This window comes from Tiliqua scincoides, chromosome 14, assembly GCF_035046505.1.
Source record: "Tiliqua scincoides isolate rTilSci1 chromosome 14, rTilSci1.hap2, whole genome shotgun sequence".
Taxonomy (NCBI): domain Eukaryota; kingdom Metazoa; phylum Chordata; class Lepidosauria; order Squamata; family Scincidae; genus Tiliqua; species Tiliqua scincoides.
Genome location: NC_089834.1, coordinates 2,114,768 through 2,142,524, shown reverse-complemented (window position 1 = coordinate 2,142,524; position 27,757 = coordinate 2,114,768). Strand labels below are relative to the sequence as shown.

Here is a 27,757-nt window from a genome sequence, read left to right as displayed (position 1 = left end):
GTGTTTAAAAAAATGCAATATCTGTGTCTGAAAAATTTTCCTAACTTTTTGAGTTTGACCCCTGAACCTGTTCTGTTTTGGGACTCCTTATCCATTGGTTCTGCTGGAAAGAGCCTTCCAACTTAGTTAGGTGCAAGCAGCCTGCTGCTGTGTGCAAAGAACTGTGTATTTGGGCAGTAGTCCAATGCTAACATTAGTAGGGGAATAAAACAAGATATATTTAATCTCTCTCAAAATCACATCCTGCTAACAAAACAAAGCAGCAGCACCTTGCAAAACAGTGTCAGATGATGAGGAAATATGAGGGTGGTCACCTCCTATGAATCCCATGTGCATAGAATGATGAAGATTGTCCACTGGAGGCTACTTAACCCATCCATGTGTTATCTGGTGAGCAGATTAAGGCTCCAACTAACTCTGGAGACTAATCTTTGTTGTCGCCCCTGCCCCCCCCATTGTAGGTGGTTTACACATCAAATGTACCCCCGTCTCCATTGGAGAACCACTGGTGTAACATGAGAGCTTTCTATCAGTGTGTGGAATATTATTTGGCCCAATAAAGATATTTGGTCTTTTGGGTGATAGTTGAAGCATTCTTCTGAGGGTACCTTATGGAGCACTGTGGCTGGAACAGCCTCATGAGGCTGTTCATCGATATCATGATCATATAGAAACCCGGCTCTGTGTCTCATTGCTAGCTGACACTTGACTGGCAGGGATGCAGGTCAATCTTTTTGGTTGTGATACCTTAACTATGGAACTCCTTTCTTCTGAGGCCCGCCTGGAACCATCTGTGGCTCTTTTTGTGTAGGCAGTTAAAACATTTTTATTTTATCGGACTTTTGACTTGATGTGACAGTGTTTTAGCCTGCCCTATGTCTTGGGGGTTTATGTTGCTGCTGCTGCCACCTTTGTTGTCGGTTTTGGTTGGTTGTCACATTGTGATTTTAATACTTTTGGTTTTAATTGTTGGTTTGATTGGAAGCCACCGTAGTGGTCCCTTGTGGGTGAAAAGGTGGCATCAATTTAAATAAAATCTTTGAATTTCTCATTTTTAGAATTCATTTTTTTAACAATTAACATCTGCTTAATGGCTAAATGTAGCCTTTATACTGCCCCTCAGCAAAATCCAAAACCGCTGATTGTGCAAAACCCATATTCCTTTTGAACTATAAAATGTATCTTTGCATACAAGAGTAATTGTGAAGAATTTCTGTTTTTCTCTAATAATAACTAATTATGATGATGATGATGATGTAGCGACAAAGGACCCAGAACACTTCAGAAACCAGGGCTGGTAGTTACAGAGCAGAAAAGTATTTCTTTTACATGGAAATAGAAGGGTGGACGGAGTTCAAGTAATCATAATTTGAAAAATAATAAGTGATCTGTTGTATTAATAACGTCTGAATGTAAAAGTCACAGTTGTGTTCTTGTGTTTTTTTTAGAAGAATGTGCTCTAAAATCAGTGTGTTTGACAGGGTCATAGATTGTTTTAAGAAAGGAAATGTAGGCTTTAAATACTGTATGTTCCTCTTAAGATATTGTGTTTTTGCCTGGCCCATAGGTATACCCATTTGGTTCCTGTTGCATGTATGCAATGTTGGGCAGAAATGGCTTAATGGAAACTCAATATAGCAAATCTGACTTAAATCATGCAGAGTAAAAAAATATTTTTTTCTTCATCTTGCTTTGGTAACCATCTTGAGTTTTCCTTTCACATGATCTTGAAGGCTCTCACCCTCTGGAGTACAGGTGAGAGATGCAAAAGCAAAGTCTTTGCCCAGCTTGCAAATAGACCTGTTGCCTCACCTGTCTATCTGTGTTGAAATAAATATGAGTCACTTGGCTTGCATCTTGAATGATTAGACTTGTGAGTGGCATATAGGTTAAGCAGCATTCCATTGTATGAAAGTAGTGAAGGTAGCTGTGAATAGGTGTGGGTGGTTTACATGCCTACTGAATATTTATTGGCATCCCGCCTTTCCCCTTCTGCTGCAAGGATGTTGCTCAAGGTGATTACTGCTTGTCCAGTATTGTGGGATTCTTTTCAGCTTGTGCAGCCTGAGGATGTGGACAGACTCCTTTGGAGTGTGAGGCCGTCTGCCTGCCTGCTTGACCCTTGCCCAGCTTGGCTGATTAGAGCGGCCCGGGGGGGGACTGGCTGAGTGGATGGGGAGGGTGGTCAACTCTTCTTTGATGGAGGGGACATTGCCACTCGCCTTGAAGCGGGCAGTGGTTCGCCCCCTCCTGAAGAAGCCCTCCCTGGATTCCACTGTGTTGAATAACTATCGGCCAGTCTCCAACATCCCGTTTCTGGGCAAGGTAATTAAGCGGGTGGTGGCAGCCCAACTCCAGAGGGTCTTGGATGAAGCGGATTATCTGGATCCTTTTCAATCTGGTTTCAGACCGGGCTTTGGGACAGAAACTGCCTTGGTCGCCTTGGTGGATGACCTACGCCGGGGACTGGACAGGGGGAGTGCGTCCCTGTTGATCCTGCTGGACCTCTCGGCGGCTTTCGATACCATCGACCATGGTATCCTTCTGGGCCGATTGGCCGAGTTGGGAGTTGGAGGCACTGTTTTGCGGTGGTTCCGCTCCTACTTGGAGGGTCGGTCCCAGATGGTGGTGCTGGGGGATGCCTATTCGACACCCTGGCCCTTGAGGTGCGGGGTGCCGCAGGGTTCAATTCTGTCCCCCATGCTATTTAATATCTACATGAAACCGCTGGGAGAGGTCATCCGGGGGTTTGGAGTGAGGTGTCATCAATATGCTGATGACACCCAGCTCTATCTCTCCTTTCCTCCAGACTCCAAGGTGGCGGTTGAGGGCCTGGAGCGCTGTCTGGAGGCAGTGAGGATCTGGATGGGGGCTAACAAGTTGAAATTAAATCCGGATAAGACAGAGGCTCTCCTGGTTCGGAAATCCTCGATGCAGGTGCTGGATTATCGACTTGCTCTGAATGGGGTTGCACTCCCTCTGAAGGAGCAGGTTCGCAGCTTAGGGGTCCTCCTGGATTCGCAGCTGCTCCTGGATTCCCAGGTGGCGGCTGTGGCTAGGGGGGCCTTTGCTCAGCTTCGGCTGGTGCGCCAGCTGCGACCGTACTTGGATCGTGCAGACCTGGCCACGGTGATCCATGCCACGGTGACATCGAGGTTAGATTACTGTAACGCGCTCTATGTGGGGCTGCCCCTGAAGACGGTTCGGAAACTACAATTAGTACAGAATGCGGCGGCCCGTGTGGTCACCGGAGCCAGGCGGTTTGACTCTGTCAGCCCGCTTCTCCGGGGGCTGCATTGGCTGCCCATTCGTTTCCGGGCCCAATTCAAGGTGCTGGTTTTGACCTTTAAAGCCCTATACTGCTCTGGGCCAGGATATCTTAGAGACCACCTACTCCCGTACAATCCGGCTCGCCATCTCAGGTCATCAGAGAAGGCCTTTTTGCAAGTGCCACCACCCAAGGAGGTCCAGGGGGGTGGCTGCAAGAAATAGGGCCTTCTCGGTAGTGGCACCAACATTATGGAACTCCCTTCCCCTTGACTTGAGAATGGCTCCCTCTCTTGAGAGCTTTCGGCGAGGCCTGAAAACACTGTTGTTTAAACAAGCCTTCTGATTTCTGGCCTTCTTAACTTTTTATACATCTTTTAGTTTTACAGGCTTGATTCCTCGGTGATCTGCTCTTTTACTCTTTTAATCTGACTACTGTTTTTATGGCCCTGTAGTGTGTTTTTAAATGTTTTTATCTGTTTGTATTAATGTTTTTTAAATTCTATTGTTTTTTAATATGTTGTTAGCCGCCCTGGGTCCCGTTAGGGAGAAGGGCGGGATAAAAATAAAGTTTTATTATTATTATTATTATTATTATTATCAACAATAAAATACACTAAAAACAAAATCAGTTATTAACAAAACCTGTCAACTGTATTCTGGGATGGGCAGACACCAAACTGTGTCATTAAGAGGAGACAGAACTGATCAACATGAACTTATGACTTTAAAGCAAAATGAAACAGAAATGTTTTCAGTAGCCCTTGGAACAGTGGAATCCCAGGCTTGCATCTGGGGCTTGGTGCTGCTTTGAGTAGTGGGACATGCAAGAATGCGCTCTCAGTTGATCGCGGGAGGCAGGCAGTTTCACAGAGGGCAGGTGGCTCAAGCTCTGGTCGCAGGCCTTGACTTTGAAGGCTTTTTTTTTTTGAAGGGCTTCGAAGGTTGACATCAGCACCTTAACTGGAACCTAGAAATAGTCTGGCAAGAGAGAAGAGGTGTGATGTGATCACCACGTGTCATGCCAGGCAGCTACATCTTGCACTAGTTGAAGTTTCTGAATGGTCTTCCAGAGCAATCTCACAGGTGACAATCCATGATGGGTACGTGCAACCTCCTGGTTTTAGAAGTAGGGTACCTCAGAATGCCAGATGCAAGGGAGTGGCACCAGGACGCAAGTATCTTATTGTCTTGTGTGCTCCCTGCAGCATCTAGTGGGCCGCTGTAAGTCACAGGAAGCTAGACTAGATGGGCCTTTGGCCTGATCCAGCTGGGCTCTCTATGTTCTTAGTTGATGGCCATCTGTGGATCAGCTTTTGCCCAGCTCAGACTGGTCTTCTAGCAGCTTCCTTTCTGGAGTCAGTCAGACAAGACTATTGCTGTCTGGTTGTTGTCTACACACTGGTTTTACCAGGGCTCCACAAGTTTGCTTTGAATCTTGAAACCAGTCCAAAAATGTAGGAGTCAGGCAAATTTTTCAGGGTTTTATATTTTAACAATGGCAAAAAGCCCTCTCCTTTCACCAGTGAGTGGTGTAAATGAGATTGTACTTATAAAGAAGCATAGTGGAGGAGTGTGTACAGGCCCAGCAGGGAGGGACCGTTTGACCCCTTAGGTGGGTTATGCTGGCTGTTTCCCAGCCAGCTGAACTGGAAGAAGCTGTGCCTTGGCCTGGTGTGTGGCCCTCCGGAGGCACCTCCACTTTAGAGCAAACTACTATAGTTAGAGGAAGATAGTAAAATTACACTGCCCAACACACATTTTGTGCCTTAAAAATTAGAACTATTCTTAGGTATATTTGGGGCGCTGATTCAAAAAATGGCATAGTTTTGCCCTATCAGCTCTAGTCTTGGAGATACGGTCTAATCACCTTATATACTGATGTGTAGAAATACAATTATTTTATGAGTTTAGAACTGGAACTGATACAGCCAGACTGATGCCATTTTTGGAATTATCACCCCAAGTATACCCAAGAGTAGGTCTAACTTTTGAAAAGACAGAACAAAATTTTGGTTTGCGCAGTTTTATTAACACCTTCCAGTTTAAGGTACTCAACCTGTGAAACAATAGAGCAACACTGGTATGTATGTCATACCTCATCCTTCCCACGCCCCTTCCGTGTCACGTCCCAGTCTCCTCCCTGTTTTGGCCTCTGCCAGCAGAGCTGGTGCCCAAGTGATACTGGAGTGATTTTGGCAAAGTGTTTTTCCGCTGTTGTGTCAGTATCTGTCGCAGCAGATACATCAATTGGCAGGCAGGTGTCTACCCTAGAGGGTTATTATGTCAGCATACATGGGAGATACTGGTGTGTTGCACAGGTAACACTGAACCTTAAATACCTACCTGGAGACTTCAGGGTGGGAAATTGAAACTTGTCTATGTTTTGAATACATTATTTTGATAACATTTTTGTCCTTCTCCCAAGACCTCAGGATGGTGTACATGGTTTTCCCCTTCCCTGCAGCATCCCTGTGAGTCTGGGCTGAGAGGGCCATTGGTCTAGAGTTGCGCAGTGAGCTTCATGATCAAGTGGGGACTGGAGCCTGGGCCTCCCCAGTGCTAGTCCAGCACTGACTGTGCTCCACTGGATTAATGGAGCTTCTTACACAATTCTTGGATGAGTACATTTCACACAGATCTGGTGCCCATAATCCTCTAGAGGTCTGTTTTTCACAGAATGGTTTTATGCAGAAGCTGAGGTAGAACTTGAACAAAATATCTTGTACTGTACAGTGCAGGCTAAACAGCAAGTCTGTCCAAATACCTTTGATGATGCATCTCTGGAGACAGGAATTCATGTGTGTCACTCAAGGTGTCCTTGGAGAGGCTGGACTCTCCACACCTTGATGAGTAGGAAGTAGTTGCCCAAGATCATTGCGCCGCTGGGCTACAGTGATAGAGGATATACTGTATATATAACCACAACCTCGGATATTCAAAAATTTCCTGAAATAATTATAAGGAATAGAACCAGTGAGTTAATTTGAAATCATAAAAATAAAATGCAGACCATGATACTCACTTCATGATCTGTAATAGTGATTTGTGTCCAGTAAGATAGAGTTGCAGCCCAAGCCTTACTGAACGCAATCGACTTACTTCTGAGTAAAATAACACTGTTTTCAAACACCTCTAGAAATAAAGTATGACAATCTGTCATCTTTATTAAATTCTTCCATCTCAATGGCTGGACTACTTTTCCTTTCTATCTGGCCATAATATGCTTTCCATCTGCAGTTTTTTACCTTTCAAGATACTTTGGTTCTTCTGTTATGATTGAGTAAGCTCTGTCAGCTGTCTTCCCTCAATGGCTGTGAATGGTATGAAATGCAGATTTACCTCAAAACCTCCGTTTCTACTGAGTGTCCAGAGTCAGGGCAGTTTTAGAGTCTCTTCAACTAAGTTTGGCCAAGCTATTGGATGCATGTGCTGTGAAAATTCCAAGCTAAAGTACAGGCCACCAACTGATCTTGGTCGTGCCTGATGAGGGCTGTACCGGAGTCTTCACTTCCTGAAAAAACCAGGTCCTTAGCTTGTTGTACTTTATACTAATGCCACAGAAGAGCAATCAGCCAGACTGGCATGATGCACCCTGGTTAGCATGCCATGCTTTTTCCCATATTAGCTGAGATAAGCATTTAGGAGAAAATGTGCTTCTCATCACCTGGATGACAGGTGATCAGCACCTGAAGGAATGCGCTGAAGGCAATATGCTTGCTGGGGAGCTGGGTGTTCCTGTTGGACTGGCCTGTGCCAGCTTTTGTAAATATTGAGCATCAACAGAAAAACAGCAGGTCTCACAGTCACATGTAATGTCTGCCCACAAAGGGTAACCCTGACTTGTAGACCTCGGTAATGATTTGTTTTCATATAACTGCTCTGACAGACCTAGAGAGGGGGTCTTGATCCAGGTGGGGGGAGTCTGTTGATGCTTCTGCTTTTCCTGATGTTTGTGTTTTTCTCTTTGCTGTTACTCCACCTGAAATCTGTCCAGTTCATGCCATACCAACTTTTCCTTTGGTGTTTTTTGGTCTCAAAGTGATCTCTGTACCACAAGAGAAAAAACTCCACAGTCCAGTTTGGAAACTGCTATCAGGAGAAAATGCTAACACAAGGGAATTGACTAACACAAAGAAAATGCTAACACAAAGGAAACACACAGGTGTTTGCTGTGTGATACGTAGATCATGCTGATTGGAGACAATCTAGGCACCACTTAAAGTTCAAGAGGGAAAACCAAGAGGATGTAGTGATGGTACAAGGAACTTTCAGCCTTATGATTTCAAGATCTTGCTTTTGGCATTACTTGCAAGGGAACTTTCTAGGCCATCCAATTCTCCATTATATCAGGAAAATGCAGAACCAGTAAAAGGTATTGAAAGTCTCCCCTGTCCCAGTATCTGACACTGGCAGGGCAAATGTATAAGAGAATCAAGTAGCCTCAATATTATTATTATTAATTATTATTAACAGTATTTATATACCGATTTTCAACTAAGAGTTCACAAAGCGGTTTATAGAGAAAAATCAAACAACTATTGGCTCCCTGTCCCAAAAGGGCTCACTTAAAAGATGCAAAAGAACACCAGCAGACAGCCACTAGAAAAGACACTGCTGGGGTGAGGCGGGCCAGTTACTCTCCCACTGCTGAAAAGAGGAGCACCCACTTGAAAAAGTGCCTCTTACCCAGTTAGCAGGTATATAATTGCATTCTGCAGTATGTTTCTTGCATGTCACAGTTGTGGCATTCTGCCAGAGGTACACATGCATCTAGATTTTGCCCACTTCTGGCTGCAAGCTCAGCCCGGCCTCTACTGAAGGAGCTGAGATGATGACTTTGTGCTGTCTATTGCATTTTGCTGTGTTGAAGTGGCAAAAGGGTGGATTAGGATCCATGAATCATGCCTTATCCGTGATCTCGGTCAGTGGCTATAGGAAAACCACTCTTACTCAGCCTCAGAGTCTCCACTGGCAATCATGAGATAACAGTTGACCCACCTTACAGAATTCTTGTAAATATTACCGGGCGTGTGTATGTGCAAAGCCTGTGAACATGTTAACAGTAATTTATAAATGGCAGGTGCTGTTGTCCCTTATTTTTTCCTTTGTCCCTTCACTCCTCAGAGGAAAGAGCAGCTGCTATTTCCAGCTGACCCCCCCCCCCCCCGTATTATCTTGCTTCTTGGGAGTAGTGACAACATGTTTTAACACTTCCAAGTAAGTCACTCAAGTTGTGAAATGTTGGAGGCCATAGCAGTGGCCTCCTCTTTCCTTTCAAAACTAGATGGACTCTAGAAAACTTTACAGAAGTGGTCATGGTGGGCTATAGATGTCTCTTCTTACACACTCCAAGGACTGCATGTTGTTAACCCTGTATAGTAGTTTGCATATCTGGAAGGTGGAATTTGCAGGGCAGCATCTTGGGAAGCCTTGATAAGGGGGTGGTGTTTTAATGGCATCCAGATGTGTGCAGCTAAGACCACAAAACATTGGGACTTGCACTGAAGACAGCAGTCTTTTTTGACTGTTCACAACCATGCAAAAACATCTTTACATTTCAGTGTGAGACTTCATTGGAAATTTCAGTCCAGGTGTTGGGACCGACATAGACTGTTTGGCTGTCTCCTGGAGAGCTTTACTGTATTTTTGTTACCAAAGCTGTTTGAAACAGATACTCGTGGAGGCATTGGAAAGTAAACAATCTCCAGTTCAAGGGGTTAAGCATGAATACTTGGAGGATTTTCTTACCTTACTCTGTTACAAGCAGTATGACCACCATCATCAGATATTTAAATTGTGTTTCTAACTGAAACACGCAGTGTTTATGTATCTTGAATTTTTGCTTATTCAACATCAAAAACATATATTTAAGTAACGGGCATATGGGTTTGTTTTTTATGTAGGAAAACATTTACATTTTTTTAAAAACTCTTAACTACAGTTTTTAAAAAATCAGAGAATGTCGGCCAAGTCAACATGAGAAACTTTAAAATGTTGGTTTCCACAGCCAACTTGGGAGTCTTCATCTTCTTCCTGTTTGTTCATAATATGGAAAAGGAAAACAAGCTTCCTTACTTTCTCAGATCCCAAACGATTTCTCAGGTCAAAATGAACTTGGTTTAGAATGAACCAATGGGAGAAAAATATTCCTTCTACAGAAAATGCGCTTTTTTAGAAAGTACTTCTAATCTCAAAAACTAGATAATCACTTCAGCAGTGTCTGAATCTGAGTACTGAAGTGATTTCCATCAGTTCATCGATGTCATTTTCTTTAGAACTTTATAGCAAAGCATATATTTCCTGAATGACTCACCCCTAGCTCTGAAGTATGTTTTAATAGACGTTATGGAGGGTTGATTTACAGATGCTCATCTCACAGCCAACTCCTCTCCCACAGCAGTTAAGGACTGACCCTGGTACTGAGAATACCTGCAAGAAAATGAGCAGGGAATAGTGCTTGTTCCATCTGTGTTTTTTTTGTACCTGCAAGTTAACTCCGTCATTGTGCATTCCTTTATGATCTCAGTTTCTCTGCATGCCTCTGTTAAGAGCTCTGTTCCTTCCAAATCTCAACATCAGCAATCCTCTTCTTCAGTGTTTGTTGGCGGGGCTGCTGTTTTGGATCAGAGTCGTCATTTCTCCTGATCTCAGGCTTGTAGGCGGGTAATTTTCATGTTGTGCAGTGTGTCAAGCGGCACTGCTTTGGTCAGCCCTTTGGTCATTTGCCATTAACCTCCAACTGAAGGCCCTTCTGTGCCAGTGTATTGCTATCAGTGTGCAGAACATGTTCGTACCATTGAAGCCAGGCTTCTCACAACTTGTTGACGATTGGTCATGACACCACCTCCAGGCACTCGCTGATGACATCACTTGCCAATCGTCAAGTGAGAAGGGGAGCTGGTAGTTTCATCCACTGCCACAATCTCAGCTTACAGATACCAGGCAGAAGGGGGCTGTTTGGGGAAAGAAAACCCTCCCAGGTACGCACAGAACTCCAGGGATTAAAAATCATGCTGCAGTAGTGCCTGCAAGCAATCAGACGTGAAAACTCACTGCATTATCAGTGAACGTGGACTAGGCAAAGAGTCAAAAGCTAACTAATTTATTAGAGAGAGTGAGAAAGAATTAAACTGAATGAGGGGGGAACGGGAGGGATATAAAAAAGTGCAAGCAGGCTGATGGAAAATGCCTGAACTTGGATGGATGGACATAAGGAAAAAGTCTTGGTCAAATGGCTACACTGACAGGGCTGACCAGTGACACAGCACAGGAGCCAGGATGCTATTCAGTAGTAAGGCACTTAAGTCCCCCAATGCATCACAAAGTATTCAGACGAGCTTGGAATGAAAAGCAATAGAACAAAATCAGTTCTCTGAATGCATCTGGCTTTAGAAATACAGTCCATATTGCAAGCTACTTACTTTGTCTCAGAGATCCCAGTCCCTGCATTTACTGGAGAGTGGGCGTGGCTTCCGCGAACCACCAACACTAGATATCACGGCAGACTTGGCAGAAAATGCACACAAGCATCTCTGTGCTCAAAGTGAAGCAGTCAAGGTTTGATGTCATTAAGTTACTTGATTGGCGGAGTGGATCTCACCTGGCCTTTCCATTCACCCCTTTGCCTAGAGAGGCTGGTTTGGCTGCCTGGTTGATACACATGCCAGTCAGTAGGATGGTATGAGGAGCAACTTGAATCCCCAAGAGCACATGGCTGTGAGAAATAGTATTCCAGGCAACTTCTACAGAAACTTGTCGCAATAGCTTATTCGGCTGCTGAGACAGCACAGTGCTTCTGAGGGGTCAGAAATGTCCAAAAGTAAGGAGAAGTATGGGGGAAAGCAGGGCATTTATCACAAACCTTTAGCCACTCCTCCTCCTAAGAGTTCTGCTATGTGTGCATTCCCTGATATATCACTTTTTCCTGTAAGGATCTAAATAAAACATTGTAGAAGGAGGATCTGCCTATTTCAGCCATTTTTAATCACAACTGAATCAAACTGATAGTACCATATTAAAGTATGAACTGTATTTTTATTTGACCGTTTGAATTCAAGTCATCTACCCTTGCAAAAGCTAAGGCCAGGAAAGGTAGGCAGTCTTTAAGAAGGAAGATATTTGGACATAGAGGATCTTTGGGTTAGGTTTGTTCCTTGTGACATTGTAGTATTTACATGCCCAGGCACTGAGGTAAGATGTCTTAGCATATTTGGCATCAAGGACAAGTCAGGCACACCTGTGCAGTTTGGGCACACTCAACTGCCCTTGAAAATATGTTGGGTCATTGAACTCTGTGCCTGTGAGCAGCAGAATGCTAGGAAGGAGAATCTTATCTAGGAATGTGTTTGCGGTTAAGCTAGAACTAGCTAGTAGGCAGCCGGTATGAAAGGTAGCATCCTTGTGGAAATTTCCCAACTACGTAACCTTATATCATGTGTTTTGAGACTTAATAAAAAGCTGGGTCAGGAGCCAGGAGACGGCACTTGACTTCTCCCTTGATTTCATTCTTGCTCCTGCTTCCAGCACTTTCAACCTCTCTGAAACCTGTGTTTGTTGTCTAATTCTTGCCATGGCTTTTCTGCCACACCAACGCAGCATCTCAGGCTGCTCCTCAAGTAGCACCAAAAAGCTACATGACATCTTCCAAGCAACTTCCTCTTGAGAGGGTCTGCTTCCTATGATGTTTTATTTTGGGCAATCGGGTCTTGCGTTTCTTTGTTGCATCATTTGCATTTTGCAGGCATGTCTGTTGTGACCACAGGAATGTCATCATAAAAATTCCCAAACAAAATATCTTACGTTGGCCTGTGGCTGTTGTAGGTTTTCCCTTCTAGTGAGAAGAAGCAGCCTGGTAGACCTCCATACAATGGAGACTGCACTCAGAAGGCCTCAAGACTTCTAAGAGATTCTGCTCACATCTTCTCACTTTGATTTCTACAGCCTGACTCTCCCTTCTTGCTTTGATCACCAGGCTTCTTCTTGTCCATTTCAACCTCACCTCCAGTCATTCTTTGTTCTTTGACTTCCTTGAAAGTGCACACTTTCAGATAAAGAGGTGAAGGCTTGACTTTGTGCACACAGAATTGCAGAGGGACAATAGAGACAGTTGCTACTCTTAAGGAATTGACATCACGCAGCTTATCGGAAGTGATCTTTAAACAAGATGTGGACACAGGACACTTTTTTTTTTCCCCAAGGATGTCTCTCATGGTTGGGGGGCAAGCTCCAGGAACAACTGTGATCAGAGTTGGAAAACAGACTGATCAAATCTGTTGTTTTTCATGTATTATAATATTGCTATTAACAAGTGTGTCATCTCTGAAGACAAACTTTTTCTTCAAAAAAACAAGAGCCTGCAGAACCCCCTAAAACAGATGTCCCAGTCCTAGTACAGAATTTGAATTTTTACTGTCTATTCTTATCATGCAGTGATTCCCAAACTGTGAGCCGTGGTTCCCAAAGGACCCGTGGAAACCAACCAGCAAAGCCACGCAATCCTTGTGAAAAACCTGGCGCCCTATACAGTGTATAGCAGCGCTTCTCAAACTTTTTAGCACTGGGACCTGCTTTTTAGAAAAACATTTTGTCGAGACCCACCAGAAGTGATGTCATTAACCTGGAAGTAATGTCATGGCCAGAAATGACATCAAGCAAGAAAATGTTTAATAAGCTTAGGCTACGTCTGTCCACACTTACTTGGGAGTAAGCCCCATTGACTATCATTGTTAAAAGAATTTACATAGTAGTATATTACTGTATTTTACTGTATATTACTGTAATATATTACAGTACATAGTACTGCTAAAAGGGCAGGTCTGTAACATTTCCCCAAATGCAGTCACATACTATGGCAGCATCAAGTATAATATTTCAAACATAAAATACACATTGAAATGAATGGGGAACCACCTAGTAGGTCCTGATCCACAGTTTGAGAAACACTGAGTCCTTAATGATGATAGTTGTTGTGATGTACAGGGTAAGTCCATCTTTTGTGGTAGTAGACAATGATCCTCCTTTCCAGAAGGATGTGCTACACGGGGGGCCCAGTCCTGTCCACCTTGCCAGTGCCAATGCAGCCGTGTCAATGAGGTGTGCGCCATGGGGAGGGGGGCAGTCCATGGAGGCCTCCTCAAAATAAGGAAATATTTATTCTCTTACCTTGGAGCTGCATTGTAGCTCCATCAGCACTGGAAAGCTAGTGGATAGGATTGGGCTATTAACTAATTTTATTCTAACACTCTTCCAGCCCTATTTGTGTTGTACTTGGATATATTCCTTCAGTGTGGGGAATACCAGTGGGTTTGAGGGAGACTGTAGGCATAGATTGCAGTTTTGTAAATTTAAATCTGATAGACTAGGTTGCTAAGGAGACAGTGGCATGGAATGAAATCTTGAATGGTTCCAGGACATTTGGGGAAATTCCTTGATGTCTCTCTGTTCTCAGATTGTGAGTGTAATAAAGTAGAACTCTGTATCTGGCGTGTTGTCGTAGTCTAAGCAAACTGAGCTTGCAGAAACTTTGGCATTGACTTAGAGCAAAAGAGAATTCTGAGGTGTTTGCCTTTTCCCATTTGGATTGTTCAGGAAGTCAGTGCTATTTCACATGTCACTGCACAAATAATACTGAGTAGATATCCTCAGGGCCAGAAGGCCGTTGTGATGCCTTGGGTGCCAGCCTCCTCCAGGATGGAGCGTCCGTCCTAGATGTACTGAATCCTGGGCAACCAGCCACTTGGAGTTCTTTTTTTAAACCCTGGGTACATAGAATAAGAGGCAGGCAATATTGCAAAGCATGAAAGAACAATGTAATTTTAAGTGTGTATTTTGATCTCCACCTCTCTCCTGCATGCCCCCCCTCCCAAATTCCTGCTATAGTATATCAAATTGCCAGTGTCTGACATCTTCTGAAAAGGGCTTTGTCCCAGGAAAGTTAGTTGCCAGAATAGACAGTGAAAACCGCGGAGACATTTTTAACTGCCCTGATGGGATGGGCTTGAGAGACATTCTAGGGTTGTCTTTGTTACCCAGAGCACTGCAAAAATATTTCATAATTGTACCCTTGGAGTGAAAAGGAAACCAGCTCAGACACTGGAGAAAAGATGTTTTCCTCCAGCAGCAGCTCCTTTTTGAGCATTTTGCATTTCACCTTAAGCTGTGACAGCAGTTGGGGCAAGGGGCAGAGGGTTATCCTGATGCAAGCTTAAAAATAGTTACTCGCCCGGCTGCCTGTGGCACGTAAAACATTCTTTCTTTACAAAATTGTTAGTTGTAAGACTCGAAGGCTGCTTTTTCTTTCGTCCCCCTTTCGGAAAAGAACAGCATTGAGCCCATTTCCTGAAAGCATCCCTGTGTTGAAAAATACCACGTTCTAAGCCCTGATTTCACTCCTCCAGAGTTGTGCTGCTCAAGACCTAGAAGGGGAAAGGCTGCCTCTGGCCACTCTGTCTTCCTCTTGGTCTCTCTGGCAGAAGAATAGAAGGGGGGTTAGCCGTTGCTTGGGTTCTCTGTGTTTGAGTTTGGCCAGGTGGCTGCAGCTGCTGCACCTTGCTGGGTGCTCCAGTCATCCCACTCCCATCTGTAAGTAGAAGAAAAGGAGTGTGGCAGGATGTGTGACAGACTACTGTGGTGGCTGATAGCCTGGGAAGAAGCAAGGCCATGCTTTCTCAATGCTTCATGGAAGGGATGGTTCTTACAACACTCCCCCAGCGTTGCCTTCTCGTTCCATTCCATTCCATTTTCCACCCTGTCCAATCAGCTGCCTCTGAGAAGCCCACAAGAGAGAGGAACTTCTTTCTCTTCCACCATTGCTCCCCCACAACTGGTATTCAGAGGCATGCTGTCCCTTTGAGCTGTAGGGTAACTCATGACCATTATGACACAGAGCCACCGAGACACATCTCTTCTGTGAATTTATCCAATAATTGCCTCTTAAAGCCATCCAAGCTAGTGGCCATCACCATACCTTGTGGCAAGAAATTCCATAGACCAGAAGTCTTCAATCCTTTTCATGCCATGACCCCAAATAGATAAAGTTTGAGACTAGGATGTCACACGTTCCTGTTGAGCTTCTGTTGTGGTGGTTTTAAACAATCCCAGGGCTTTCTAGAGATATCTGACAGTTGTGACTTTTTCTTTCAGTTTCCTTTTTAGTAGTTCCTCATTTTGGAGAAATCCCCCCCCCCTTTTTAAATTCAAAACAACTGCGTTAGACATTCTGGAAAATTTTCTACTATGTATATGCTAAACTGGACAGCATGATGCTTCCTGTTGGTTCAGCAGTGCTTGCATCTCACGCTTAGTCCTGATGGCACAAGGGATTGTGTTTTGGTTGTTTTCCCAAAGTTCAAAGTTCTAAGACCAGCAGTTTAGGGCCCAGGCATTCAGTGTATCTAGAAATTTTCTCTCTCTGCCATGGCCTGAACATGAATTACCCAGTCTATGCCTGGGTAATTGAAGTCACCCATTTCTATCGTGCGCTCTCTTCCCAGATATCTTTCTCTAAGTCAAGATCACCCTCAGCATGTTGGTGAGGAGGGTGATGGCTGGTGCTGCATTATGTTTGGGCCTGCATTTCCACCCACAATGATTCTGTGGAGCAGTGATTAAGAACATAAGAACAGCCCCGCTGGATCAGGCCATAGGCCCATCTAGTCCAGCTTCCTGTATCTCACAGCGGCCCACCAAATGCCGGATAACAAGGTAACACCAGATAACAAGAGACCTGCATCCTGGTGCCCTCCCTTGATCTGACATAGCCCATTTCTAAAATCAGGAGGTTGCACATACCCATTATGGCTTGTAACCTGTAATTGATTTTTCTTCCAGAAATTTGTCCAATCCCCTTTTAAAGGCATCTAGCCCAGATGCCATCACCACATCCTGTGGATTAGGAGACCATGGAGGTAAAAATTGGACCACATGCAACCCCCACCTCCCTGCACACAAAAAATACAATAAAATTTGTAATAGAGGTAAGAGATTTGTTAGATTTATGGATTGCTGCTTTCGTTACCAGCTGTGGCTGCAGGTGGTCTGTTCTCCACCTCTCTGGTGTTCCATGGGAAACGTCTCCCAAACTAGTAGTCTCCCATGGACCATCAGAGAGGGAGGAGAATGGCACTTCCTGTTGGCACTTCAGTGGTTGGTCCATTCTCTACCCTCTTTGGTGTTGTCATTGGGAAGCATTTCTCAAGTGAGTTCTTCACCAGAGAGGGCAGAGAAGGGACCGCCCACAGTGGACACTAAACAAGATGCTGGAAGTGCCAACTGTGGCTGCAGGTGGTCTGTTCTCCACCCTCTCCGGTGGTTCCTGGAGAGCTCTTGCTTGGCGAGACACTGGAAGTGATAGAAGGCAGTCTTTTTTTATGAGACCTGGCAGACCAGTTCTCAGGGTTTCATGACCCACAGGTTGGGAACCAATGCTGTGGAGGATTTTTGCTCCACTAAGTCATCTATCACAGGACATGAGGGATGCAAACATCGTCATGCTGTACAAGAACAAAGGCGACAGGGGTGACTGCAATAACTACCGCGGCATCTCTCTCCTTAACGTTGTAGGAAAGCTGTTTGCCCGAGTTGCACTGAAGAGGCTCCAAGTACTTGTAGAGAGCGTCTATCCAGAATCGCAGTGCAGATTCCGAGCAAACAGGTCCACCTATATGGTATTCTCCCTTAGACAGCTGCAGGAGAAATGCAGAGAACGACAGCCACTCTTTATAGCCTGCATAGATCTCACGAAGGCTTTCAACCTGGTCAGCAGGGACGGCCTCTTCAGGATTCTCCCCAAGATCGGATGTCCACCCAGGCTCCTCAGCATCATCAGGTCTTTCCACAGGGACATGAAGGGCACTCTTGTCTTCGATGGCTCCACATCAGACCCCTTTGACATCCGAAGCGGAGTGAAGCAGGGCTGTGTTCTCGCACCGATCTTGTTTGAGATTTTCTTCGCTATCCTGCTGAAGCAGGCCTTTGGAACTGCAGCAGAAGGCATCTATCTCCGGACCAGGTCAGACGGGAAGCTCTTCAGCCTCTCCAGACTGAGATCAAAGTCCAAAGTCCAGCTGAAATGTCTGCGTGACTTCCTCTTTGCCGACGATGCAGCTGTCACTACCCACTCTGCCAAAGATCTCCAGCAGCTCATGGATCGTTTTAGCAAGGTCTGCCAAGATTTTGGACTGATGATCAGCATGAAGAAAACACAGGTCATGGTTCAGGATGTGGACTCACCTCCCTGCATTACAATCTCTGCGCATGAACTGGAGGTTGTCCATGACTTTGTGTACCTTGGCTCAACGATCTCCGACACTCTTTCTCTCAATACCGAGCTAAACAAACGCATCGGTAAAGCAGCTACCATGTTTTCCTGACTCACGAAGAGAGTCTGGTCCGACAAGAAGCTGACGGAACATACCAAGATCCAGGTCTACAGAGCTTGCGTCCTGAGTACACTTCTGTACTGCAGCAAGTTATGGACTCTTCATACACAGCAGGAGAAGAAGCTGAACGCTTTCCACATGCGCTGCCTCCGACGCATCCTCGGTAGCACCTGGCAGGACAAAGTTCCAAACAACACAGTCCTGGAATGAGCTGAAATCCCCAGCGTGTATACACTGCTGTAACAGACACCTGTGTTGGCTTGGTCATGTCGTGCCAATGGGCAATGGTTAGATCCCAAAGGATCTCCTCTATGGAGAACTTGTGCAGGGAAAGCGCCCTATGGGTAGACCACAGCTGCGCTACAAGGATATCTGCAAGAGGGATCTGAAAGCCTTAGGAATGAATCTCAACAGATGGGAAACCTTGGCCTCTGAGCGTTCTGCTTGGGGGCAGGCTGTGCAGCATGGTCTTTCCCAGTTTGAAGAGACACTTGGCCAACAGACTGAGGCAAAGAAGGAAGGCCCATAGCCAGGGAGACAGACCAGGGACAGACTGCACTTGCTCCCAGTGTGGAAAGGATTGTTACTCCTGAATCGGCCTTATCAGCCACACTAGATGCTGTGCCAGAACCACCATTCAGAGCACGATACCATAGTCTTTCGAGACTGAACGTTGCCAACAAGTCATATAGCTTGTTGGATGATATATCCTTAAGTTGTACAGAGCTGCCTCCCCTATCCTTTCTATAGAGTTTATATCCCAGAATAGTCATTTCTCACTGGTTTTCTCTGTAGGCAATGATCCCCTGTAGTCTTATTTGCATCACTTCTGCAATGAAACATATTTGAGTTCAGCCTAAATGGAAGTGGAGGTAATTTCTGTTGTGGTTGAGACTGGTGTGTATGTAGAAGTAAGGTGGGCGGGTGTTTGAAGCTGCAGCTGTTTTATGGCAAGTCATTTGTAAGAGCCTCTTAATTTACACTTGAACATTGGATTTATTAGGGAAACTGATCCTGCCACAGTAGCATTCACACACGCCCAGTGGTCAAGCTGAAATACTACGACTAGATTGACTTTCCATTGTGACCACTGTTTCTCCTTCCCTGTTCCTCTGCTGCCTTCACCCCATTGTAATTCTTGGGATGAGTCCTTTTGCTGTGAAACTCCATAAAGTACCAAGTACGTTGATGGTGCTGTATAATAATTATTGTTTGACAAATGTCATGTCAGTTCCACTGTGCTATAAATATGAGACATTCTGCTCCAATACGTGTGTTTTGCATGACTCAGGAGAACCTGCAGTAAATGTTCAGTGAGAGGGCTTTGTGCAAACAGCTTTTGGTGCACCCAGCAGTAGAAGTGGGATATGGAAGGAGTATATATTTACACATAGAGTTTTTCTTCCCAATGCATATGTGGTAAAGATCCCAGAAATTCCCCCCTTTGCCAATTTTTCACCTGTTTTGGACCTTTCTAGCACTGAAAAGGCCCTGAGCTGTTGTCCTTTTGGTGTTTGTTTGAACATCTTCTCCCTCAACTGACTAATAAACAGAGGACCTGACTCTGAGCCTGCTCATCACGCTGTGCACCCACCTAGTTTCCAAGAGCAGGAAATTGAGGTGCTCAGCTGATTTGCCAGTAGCCAATCTCACTAGTAGAGCAGGGATTATCACCCACAAGCTTTATAAAGTGGAGTTCACATGCACCCCTTGGCACATTTGTCCAGGTTCAGTCTTGGAAGCATCTGATACAGGGTATGAACTTGACTTATCCTGTGGCAGAAAGAAACCCCCATGAATGCAGAACCCTTTGTGGTTTTTGTGTCTCATCTGTGGGAAATGCTTGTGCCCCCGTTTTTGATGTTTGTTCTGGGCCTTAAGAGGTCTTTGTATCCAGTGCTGCATTCAGTCTGAAGATGCAGATTTGAATGCAAGTGTCCTGAAAAGAGAGCTTCCCTCAGTTTTGTCTTTCCTTTGGGATCTGCTCCTTAGTTCCCAAAAATGTTTCCATAAGATTTCAGTGCCCATTGCTGGCCATGTGTGTTATTGGGCCCATTGGAGTTCAGGGACTGTTCAGTCCTTTGAGGACTTTGTACTCTAGATAATGTCTTCTAAACACCGAAATTTGAGCTGCCTCTATATGGAAGTTGCATGTCTTGACTTGGAAATCTTTGCTTCTGTGGAAGTGACTGCCCGTGTGAAATCTACTTGTCAAGTCTTAAAAATTGTCTTCTAAATCCTGGCTATTTAAAAGCAAAGCAGTGTTGGCAAGTGGAATGTGGGGGAAAAGTGACATGCAGGAAATAACATTTTATCTTGCTTTATGTTGTGTGCCACACTTGTGCGGAGTCTCCTCTGCTCATATCCATTATTATGATTCTTATGATTATTATGATTCCCAGGTGGCGGCTGTGGCTAGGGGGGCCTTTGCTCAGCTTCGGCTGGTGCGCCAGCTGCGTCCGTACTTGGATCGTGCAGACCTGGCCACGGTGATCCATGCTACGGTGACATCGAGGTTAGATTATTGTAACGCGCTTTACGTGGGGCTGCCCCTGAAGACGGTTCGGAAACTGCAATTAGTGCAGAATGCGGCGGCCCGTGTGGTCACTGGAGCTAGGCGGTTTGACTCTGTCAGCCCGCTTCTCCGGGGGCTACATTGGCTGCCCATTCGTTTCCGGGCCCAATTCAAGGTGCTGGTTTTGACCTTTAAAGCCCTATACTGCTCTGGGCCAGGTTATCTTAGAGATCGCCTACTCCCGTATAATCCGGCTCGTCCTCTCAGGTCATCAGAGAAGGCCTTTTTACAAGTGCCGCCGCCTAAGGAGGTACGTGGGGCGGCGGCAAGAAATAGGGCCTTCTCAGTAGTGGCACCAACATTGTGGAACTCCCTTCCCCTTGACTTGAGAATGGCTCCCTCTCTTGAGTCCTTTCGGCGAGGCCTGAAGACCTTGTTGTTTAACCAAGCCTTCTGACGTTATGGCCTTTTAAACATCTTTTATATATCTTTTAGTTGCTTTTTTACAGGCCCGATTCCTCTAAGAACTGCTGTTTTATGCTCTTTTATTCTGACCCTTCTGACTACTGTTTTTATGGGTTCTGCTAATGTGTTTTTAAATATGTTTTTATCTGTGAAATTATGTTTTAATTTGTTTTATATGTTGTTAGCCGCCCTGGGTCCCTTTTTGGGAGAAGGGCGGGATAAAAATTAAGTTTTTTTATTATTATTATTATTATTATTATTATTATTATTATTATTATTATTCCTAAACAGTACGAATGGTCTGATTTGCATGAAGTCCTCTCCCTCCTGCTTTTTTTCTTTATCGCAGTTGTAGGTTTGCTTCATTTAAAATTAGACCATATTTTTAAGTAGTGAACCCTTTTTTTCTGCGGAGCTGGGGCAATCTTTAATCAATTGATTAAGACTCTATAAAGCTTCTGGTCAATCAATAAGGTGCACTGACTAATCCAGCAGCAGATTAAAAAAAAATTAAGCTTTTACAAAAGCTGTGAATGGTAAACGACAGTCTTGACAAGAAGCAGAATTATTGTTTTTGTCCTTATGCAAGTTTAATTGGATAATTGGCTAAAACATGTGATTCATTGATTAGGATTTGGGCAATAGCATTCCTTCCCCCCCCCCCCACTCTGGTTGTAGTTCTGAGTTCACTTACCCATATAGGTTTGTGGGAATTACCATTTTAAACCTCTGCTAGATTTTGGTCACTTGTTTGTGTGTAGGAGAATGCTTTCACCACCCTTGTTTATAAAGTGAGTTTTACCTTTTTGCTATTCATGACTTTTTTTACTCATATGATTAGAAGTTTTTCAAAGGGCAGGTTCCAGAAAAGAAAGTATATTCTGCATATATTCCTGCAGAATATATCAGCCTTTCTCAAACTTTGTCTCCTGATGTACCATGTTCTATCTTAAGTACCACCCATACCTACAATTCCAAAGGCTGTCAGGGGTAAATAATTTCTTAAAGACTGAATCATATTGTGAAAATTTATTCATTCTTAATGACAAAGCATGCATATTGTGTTTTTAAAAATATGAATAAAATGGAAGTGACAAAAATACCAGTAATGAGATACTTGAGCGTGCATCCTTGAAAACTGTGTCTTGACCCATCGGTCATATAAAGGGAAAGCAAAATCATGTTACACTGTTCTCACAAGTGACTTGGCAAAGGTCAGAGCAGTTGTGTACTACTGGCCAACAGTTCAAGTACCAGCAGTGGTAGGAGTGCTTTTGACTGAGAAATGCTGGAATATATCCTACAGGGGTTACGTATAGTCAATACAAGTCAAAGAATTTTCCTGTCTCTGATTACTTGTAAAATGACCAATCTGGCTATTTTTCCAGTATAAATAAAAGCTGGTCCCCACTTCTTGCCCTAGTAGATGCTGCTTGGTGTTTTTTGTTTCTTCTGCATTGGACTGTGCAGAATATTGTAGCTGTGAGCAGATACTGGGGAAAGTTGTAATCCTCCGAGTTTTGCTAGTGGCAATTTAAAACCACGCCTAACTGCCCTGGGATGGTTGTGGCTGTGAATAGGAAATGATGTTTGACATGACATTCTCGGATGTGAAGGCCACATCTGGAGCACGGATATATTTTAGGAATTGGCGTCTGCATTGCACGATGTCTCTTTAAAGCATCCTCCAAAGTGAAATATGTCTCTTGAAGGGCCAACTGGTTTTCTGTAGTCTGTCTCCAATCCAGAGTATGAAAACATTTTTGCAGAGGGGAAAGATGAAATCAGCTTGGAAATTGGTCACCAGGAATCTGAGAATAAAGCAGATGTCTGGAAGTTGTGCTAATTGAGTTTCTTAATGTAGTAATTAAGACAAGGAAACTGCAGAGATGAAATGCTGTGTTCCACATTTTAGCTTCCAGGACTAAGTGAGTTAGTCATGACTCCATCAGAGATGAAATGCTGTGTTCCACATTTTAGCTTCCAGGACTAAGTGAGTTAGTCATGACTCCTTCCTAGATACCTGAAATTTTTGCCAAGTAATCAAGCTCAAATTATCACTTTGCCTTATCTCTGGGTCAGTAAGAGGACAAAGCCTTTCAACTCTGAAAAGTTTTGTTTCTCAAGCAGCAGACAGGCACCAAGTTTCTCAAGCAGCAGGCAGGCACAGCTCCTTAGAAGCAATTTGTTAACCTTTTATTCTCCTTCCTTCTGCTGCAGCCTGGTTCTGCTTTGCAAATGCTTGCAAAGCAGGTCTGTTTTTTGAAACACCAGGATGGGAATCCTCCTTTCCATTTGAAGCAGGCTGCAATTCAATGCACCCTTACTTAAGAATAACACCCATGGAAAGCAGTGGGTCTACTCAGTAAAAAGGGTTGCAAATATATACAGCTGCATCTCTCTGCTGTGAATTGAATTGCACACTCCCAGTTATGTGTTATGGGTTGTATGTTGTACGTAGAGCTTCTGGCTTAACACACCAGACACCTTCAAGGTGGATTTGATTCATGGTTCTCCTGCAGTGGTTCCCAACCTTTTTCACTTGCATATCCCTTGGCAACCCATTTCCATAAATTGTACCCTTCATATTAGCAAAATGTTTGTAATTAATAATACAAGCCCTCATCTCCTCTCTATGAAAGCCCAGACTTCATGTATTTATCACAGTGTTTTCTCTTTTTATCTGTTTGAGGAACAGAAGACTCTGCCTTTGCACTGTTTTGCACCAGAAGTGTGCTGAGAAATTCTGGGTGATTGATCACTTTCCATATTATGTTTCAGCTTTTTTACTGTGCTGGTTTTCAGTCACTGGTTCATACATGAATTGATGACCAAAAACTAGCTATTGATGGGGCTTTCACAGCCAACTAGCTACCTCCCTTCCTGCCTTGCTGGTCCTTGCAAGGCATTCTGGAGCATGACCTGCCTTTTTCTACCATTATTCCATTCTTTTTCAAGTACCCCTAAAGGTCCTGTTGAGTGTCCCTGGGAGTACGTGAATACCAGGTTGGGAACCACTGTTTTACTGGTATGTAGTTTACAGTGCACTTACTCTGATAGTGCTTACAAAAAGGTGATGAAGACCAGAATTTAAAAAAGAATAAAAATGTATCTTATGATCTTTTACTATGTTTTTAATAAATTCAAGACTACAGTTCTGAGGTAACAATTAGTGGTGGGTTATTTTCAGGATCCGGCCTTGGGTAAAATCAGACAAAACTATAGTCAGACACCCCCCTAAGTTTAACTCCCGACTTATCCGAGGGTCATAGAAAATTCCATGACTGTTAGGTCAAAACCTGCCATTGACTTATAGGTGAGTATCTATGGTAATTTCTTTGAGCCTTGCGGCACAATCCTGTGCATGTCTACTCAGCAGTAAGCCCCATTGTTTTCTCATTGACTAAATTCAGGATACAACCCAAAACTGTACATTGCACTGTAAATCTATTTGTACTGTCTACACCAGGGGTGCCCAATAGGTGGATCGCGATCTACCGGTAGATCGTGAGGCAAAATGAGTAGATCGCGGAATGCCGACCCCCCCCCCCTTCAGGTGCCTCTGGGAGGAAATGCCGGGAGTAAGGCCCATTGTACTCAATGGGGCTTACTCCCAGGTAAGTGTGGCTAGGATTGCAGCCTCACAGCCTAATCCTAGGCATGTCTACTCAGGAGTAAGTCCTGTTATACTCAGTGGGGCTCAAGGTACACCAACATACATTGTACACATAAATGTTATATGTTATGATGGCGCGAACATTGTAAAAAAAACTCTGGTAGATCTCCGGGCCTTGCTGGGTTTCAAAGTAGCTCTCGAGCCAAAAACGTGTGAGCACCCCTGGTCTACACATCATTCTGCATCCTAAACCTTGAAACCAGCTAGTTGCAACAGCATTTTTGGAGCACCCATGTGAAGGGAGGGTACATGTGCCTGCGCAAGGGAATACTGGGCCACAGCTCTTGCTTTTAAAGCAGCTTGTCAAGTCACCCAGCCAGAGCTTCCTGTTCCTGCCTCCTCTCTGTCCCCCACCCCCAGGATTGAGTCACGTTTGATTGTTTCATCTGCTTCTGAAGAGTTTGCAACCTGTAAGCACAAGAGGGTGTCACTTAGCAAGGTGTTACAAAGCACTTTTTGTGGGGTTGGAAAGAAAAGTGAAAATTGCCACTCATGGCACCCCCTGCAAGTCCTGTGGTGAAGCATCAGATGTTGTGAGGGTTCAGGGGTAGGCCAATCCAGGTGGACGCTCTGGATCTACCCCAGATCCTTCTGTTTCAGGCTATCAGCATGCTACAAATGGCTTACTCATGTGGCCAGTAAAAATGTGGGCTAGGAACTTTTGCAACTACCTGACATGTTGGGCTAGGAGGATGCCTGTTTTAGGCATGGAGAGCTGTGTGTGTGACTGGGTAGTGTGAACAGGGCAGCCTCGTTCCTGGAGTTGTTCTGTAGGTAAAGATCTGTGGAGCCATTTGTGACAGGCAAGCTGAGAGCAAACGTTTTGGTCTGTTGTGTGGGCAAGAATGCCGTCATTGTCCAAAATGGAAGGCTGAAACACAGTGCTTGTTGTGTGTCTCTGGGCATGCCCCTAGCGGGGAATGCCCCCCCCCAGGAGTCTCCTTGGGGATAGAGCACCACATTGTAAACTTTCCTTTCTGTAGTTTAACTATTCTGGGCTTCGGCAGTTGCTGGTGGCACCTTTTATGGGCAAGGACTTGCCACTTGGCGTGGGAGGAGAGGAGCATGTTGCTGTTCTGTTAAGGTCGTGGCACAGTTTCCACAGAGGTGGCCTGGCTTCAATCTTGCTTAATCTGTTTTCAGGCCCTATTGTTCCTGGGTTTTGTGACTTTGTGCTTTTAATCTTGCAAAGCGTGCACGCTGACTTCAGCTCTGTGCTTGGATTCAAGATCATAGATTATCGACCCCTGCTGAATGCATCTTGGAGAGCAATTTGTTCAGAGTATGTCCTTAAAAGAACACTCATGTTTGGTTATTTGGGGAGTGGATGTGTTGGTGGCTGATATAGTAGGACATCTGCAGTGAGTCCTGCTGAGAGCTGCATCTGGTTAAACTACTGCCACCTTCATGCCATTATATGTGGGGTATGAGGTTCACTTTGAAATGGCAGCATGCTTCTCTCGTCTGTTTTTTGTGCTTGAGAGGAAGCACTTCCAACACAACTGTCAAATGAGCACAAAAATGCATCAAATTTATGGGGTTATTTGTTCATGGTAATTTTTGAACCCCTGTCATTAACCATTAATGCTTCACTTGGGAAATGTTGTTTCTCTGTTCAGAGCTAAGCCAAGACTTGAATCTGGAAAACCCATATTTTGTGTTGGTGTGATGTACTAATGTTTCAACTGTGTGTGTGTACTGTGCTTCCTTGCAAGCCCAGGAAAGGCAGCAGGATGTGGCAAACAGCACAAAATTCAACTTCCTTGGTTACCTAGCCCTTCATTTTTAAAAAAACTCAATTTTCTAGCCCTCACGGTTACAAAAGTGTCCATGAAAATGCAAGGGCAGCACCTAAGAGGATCTCAGAAGTTAAAGAAGATGCAGCTTAAACAGGAGCTTGGGCCCTGCACATCTCCTTGCCCACCCCCAGGACTGTCAGAAGCAGGCTAAGTAACAGTGTGGCCAAAGTTGCAGAATAAATTTTCCAGTAGAACAGATGAAAATTTGCATATATTGATCAAGTCACAGGATTCAGCTGTTTTTGGTGCAGAATTTGTCGCTCTCTGGGTGCAGCACTGTGTTCCGTTTTTAGCCAAGAACACAAGTACAACCCTGACTTAGTGTGATTTGCCTAGTTTTGTCCCAACTGCAGTCGTTCTAAGCTTGCCTTCTGATGACTGCCTGTGCCTTGAGAGAAGCAGCCATGCTGCATTGTCAGCCCTTGCTGGCTCTGCTTGAACCAGCCCCAGCAGTTCACCAGCCCCCCAGGTTGCCTTGATCATTTCCTCTATTTACAGTCCACACAAGGTTCAGCCTCTTGCTGATGGGCCTTCATTGGCACATGGGTGCTAATCATGTAGTCTTCCATGCCAGTTATAGAGAGGGGAAAGTTGTCGGACAGCTCCTGCGGAGAGTCTTTGGGGTAGCAGTGATCCTCTTCTCCCCAGATCAGGCACCATGGCACATTCTCCTGAAATGACAGCTGGGTCTAGATTTGCTGTCTTTTCTGAATGCACCAAGTGCCCTGAAGAGGCTGCAATTCCACCCTAGCTATGTTTACATGTGCAAATAGGATAAATCTACTAACTAATGTTACTAGCTAACTAGACTTTGGCTGCAATCCTGTGCATACATTTCTGGGAATAAGCCCCATTAAGCACAGCAGGACTGATTCCACTGTCAGTTATTCCTGACCTCTGGAGTCAGACAAGGTGATAAAAACAATTGCTGGTCAAGCAGCATTGTGTTCTCTGTGTTTTGGGTAATCATCAAGTTGTGTAAATGAGCTCATAACAAAGTTTGAATGTCTTTATTGTGGAGTTTCCACAAATGGACATTTCTTAATTCTTATTCTGAGTTTTTGATAAATCTGAAATCATGGTTTTTGTGGAGCATTACCCTAATAACACACTGTCCTTTTCTCTCTCTCTCCCCCCCCCCCCACAACAGGGCTTATTCCCTTGTGGATTCTAGTCAAGTGTCTACGTTCCTGATTTCCATTCTCCTCATAGTTTATGGCAGCTTCAGGTAAGAGTGTTAACTTCAATAATACCTACAATTTAAAAAAGTTGTGAACAAAACATGTGTGCCGTGGAATTGACAACTGTGTTGTGGAGACTGTGCTTCCCAGAGATGTGCTTGCAGAACACCTGGGAATATGACCGGGCATTCTGTGTCCCAGGCACTGGCAGCCATAGGGGAAGCAACAGCCCCCTTTTGAAACAAGATTTAAGAGTGAAAAAGAGAACTGTTTGCCATCTTGTGTTCCTGAAGCCCTGGCTCTCCAAGCGCACAAAAGCTCTCTCAGCAGCCGTGGAAGTTGGGCCTTTTTGGCTGAATTTCTTTGGATCGTTTAAAGTAGTTGAAGATAATAGAGTGAAACATTTTTTGAATCTGGAAACGGGATAAAAGAAACAGGAGGAAAAGCATCCAAAGGTGCCAGGGAAGATTTAC

General features: G+C 44.4%; 1 protein-coding gene across 1 annotated transcript in view; it reads left to right on the top strand.

Moving 5' to 3' along the window:
* The window catches only part of SPPL3 (signal peptide peptidase like 3), a 58,421-nt gene that overhangs the window by 10,742 nt on the left and 19,922 nt on the right, over positions 1 to 27,757 (top strand). Inside the window, exon 2 of the mRNA XM_066609961.1 lies at positions 27,254 to 27,331. Within this exon, the coding sequence (XP_066466058.1) occupies positions 27,254 to 27,331 (78 nt within the window). The remainder of the gene's footprint in view (positions 1 to 27,253; positions 27,332 to 27,757) is intronic.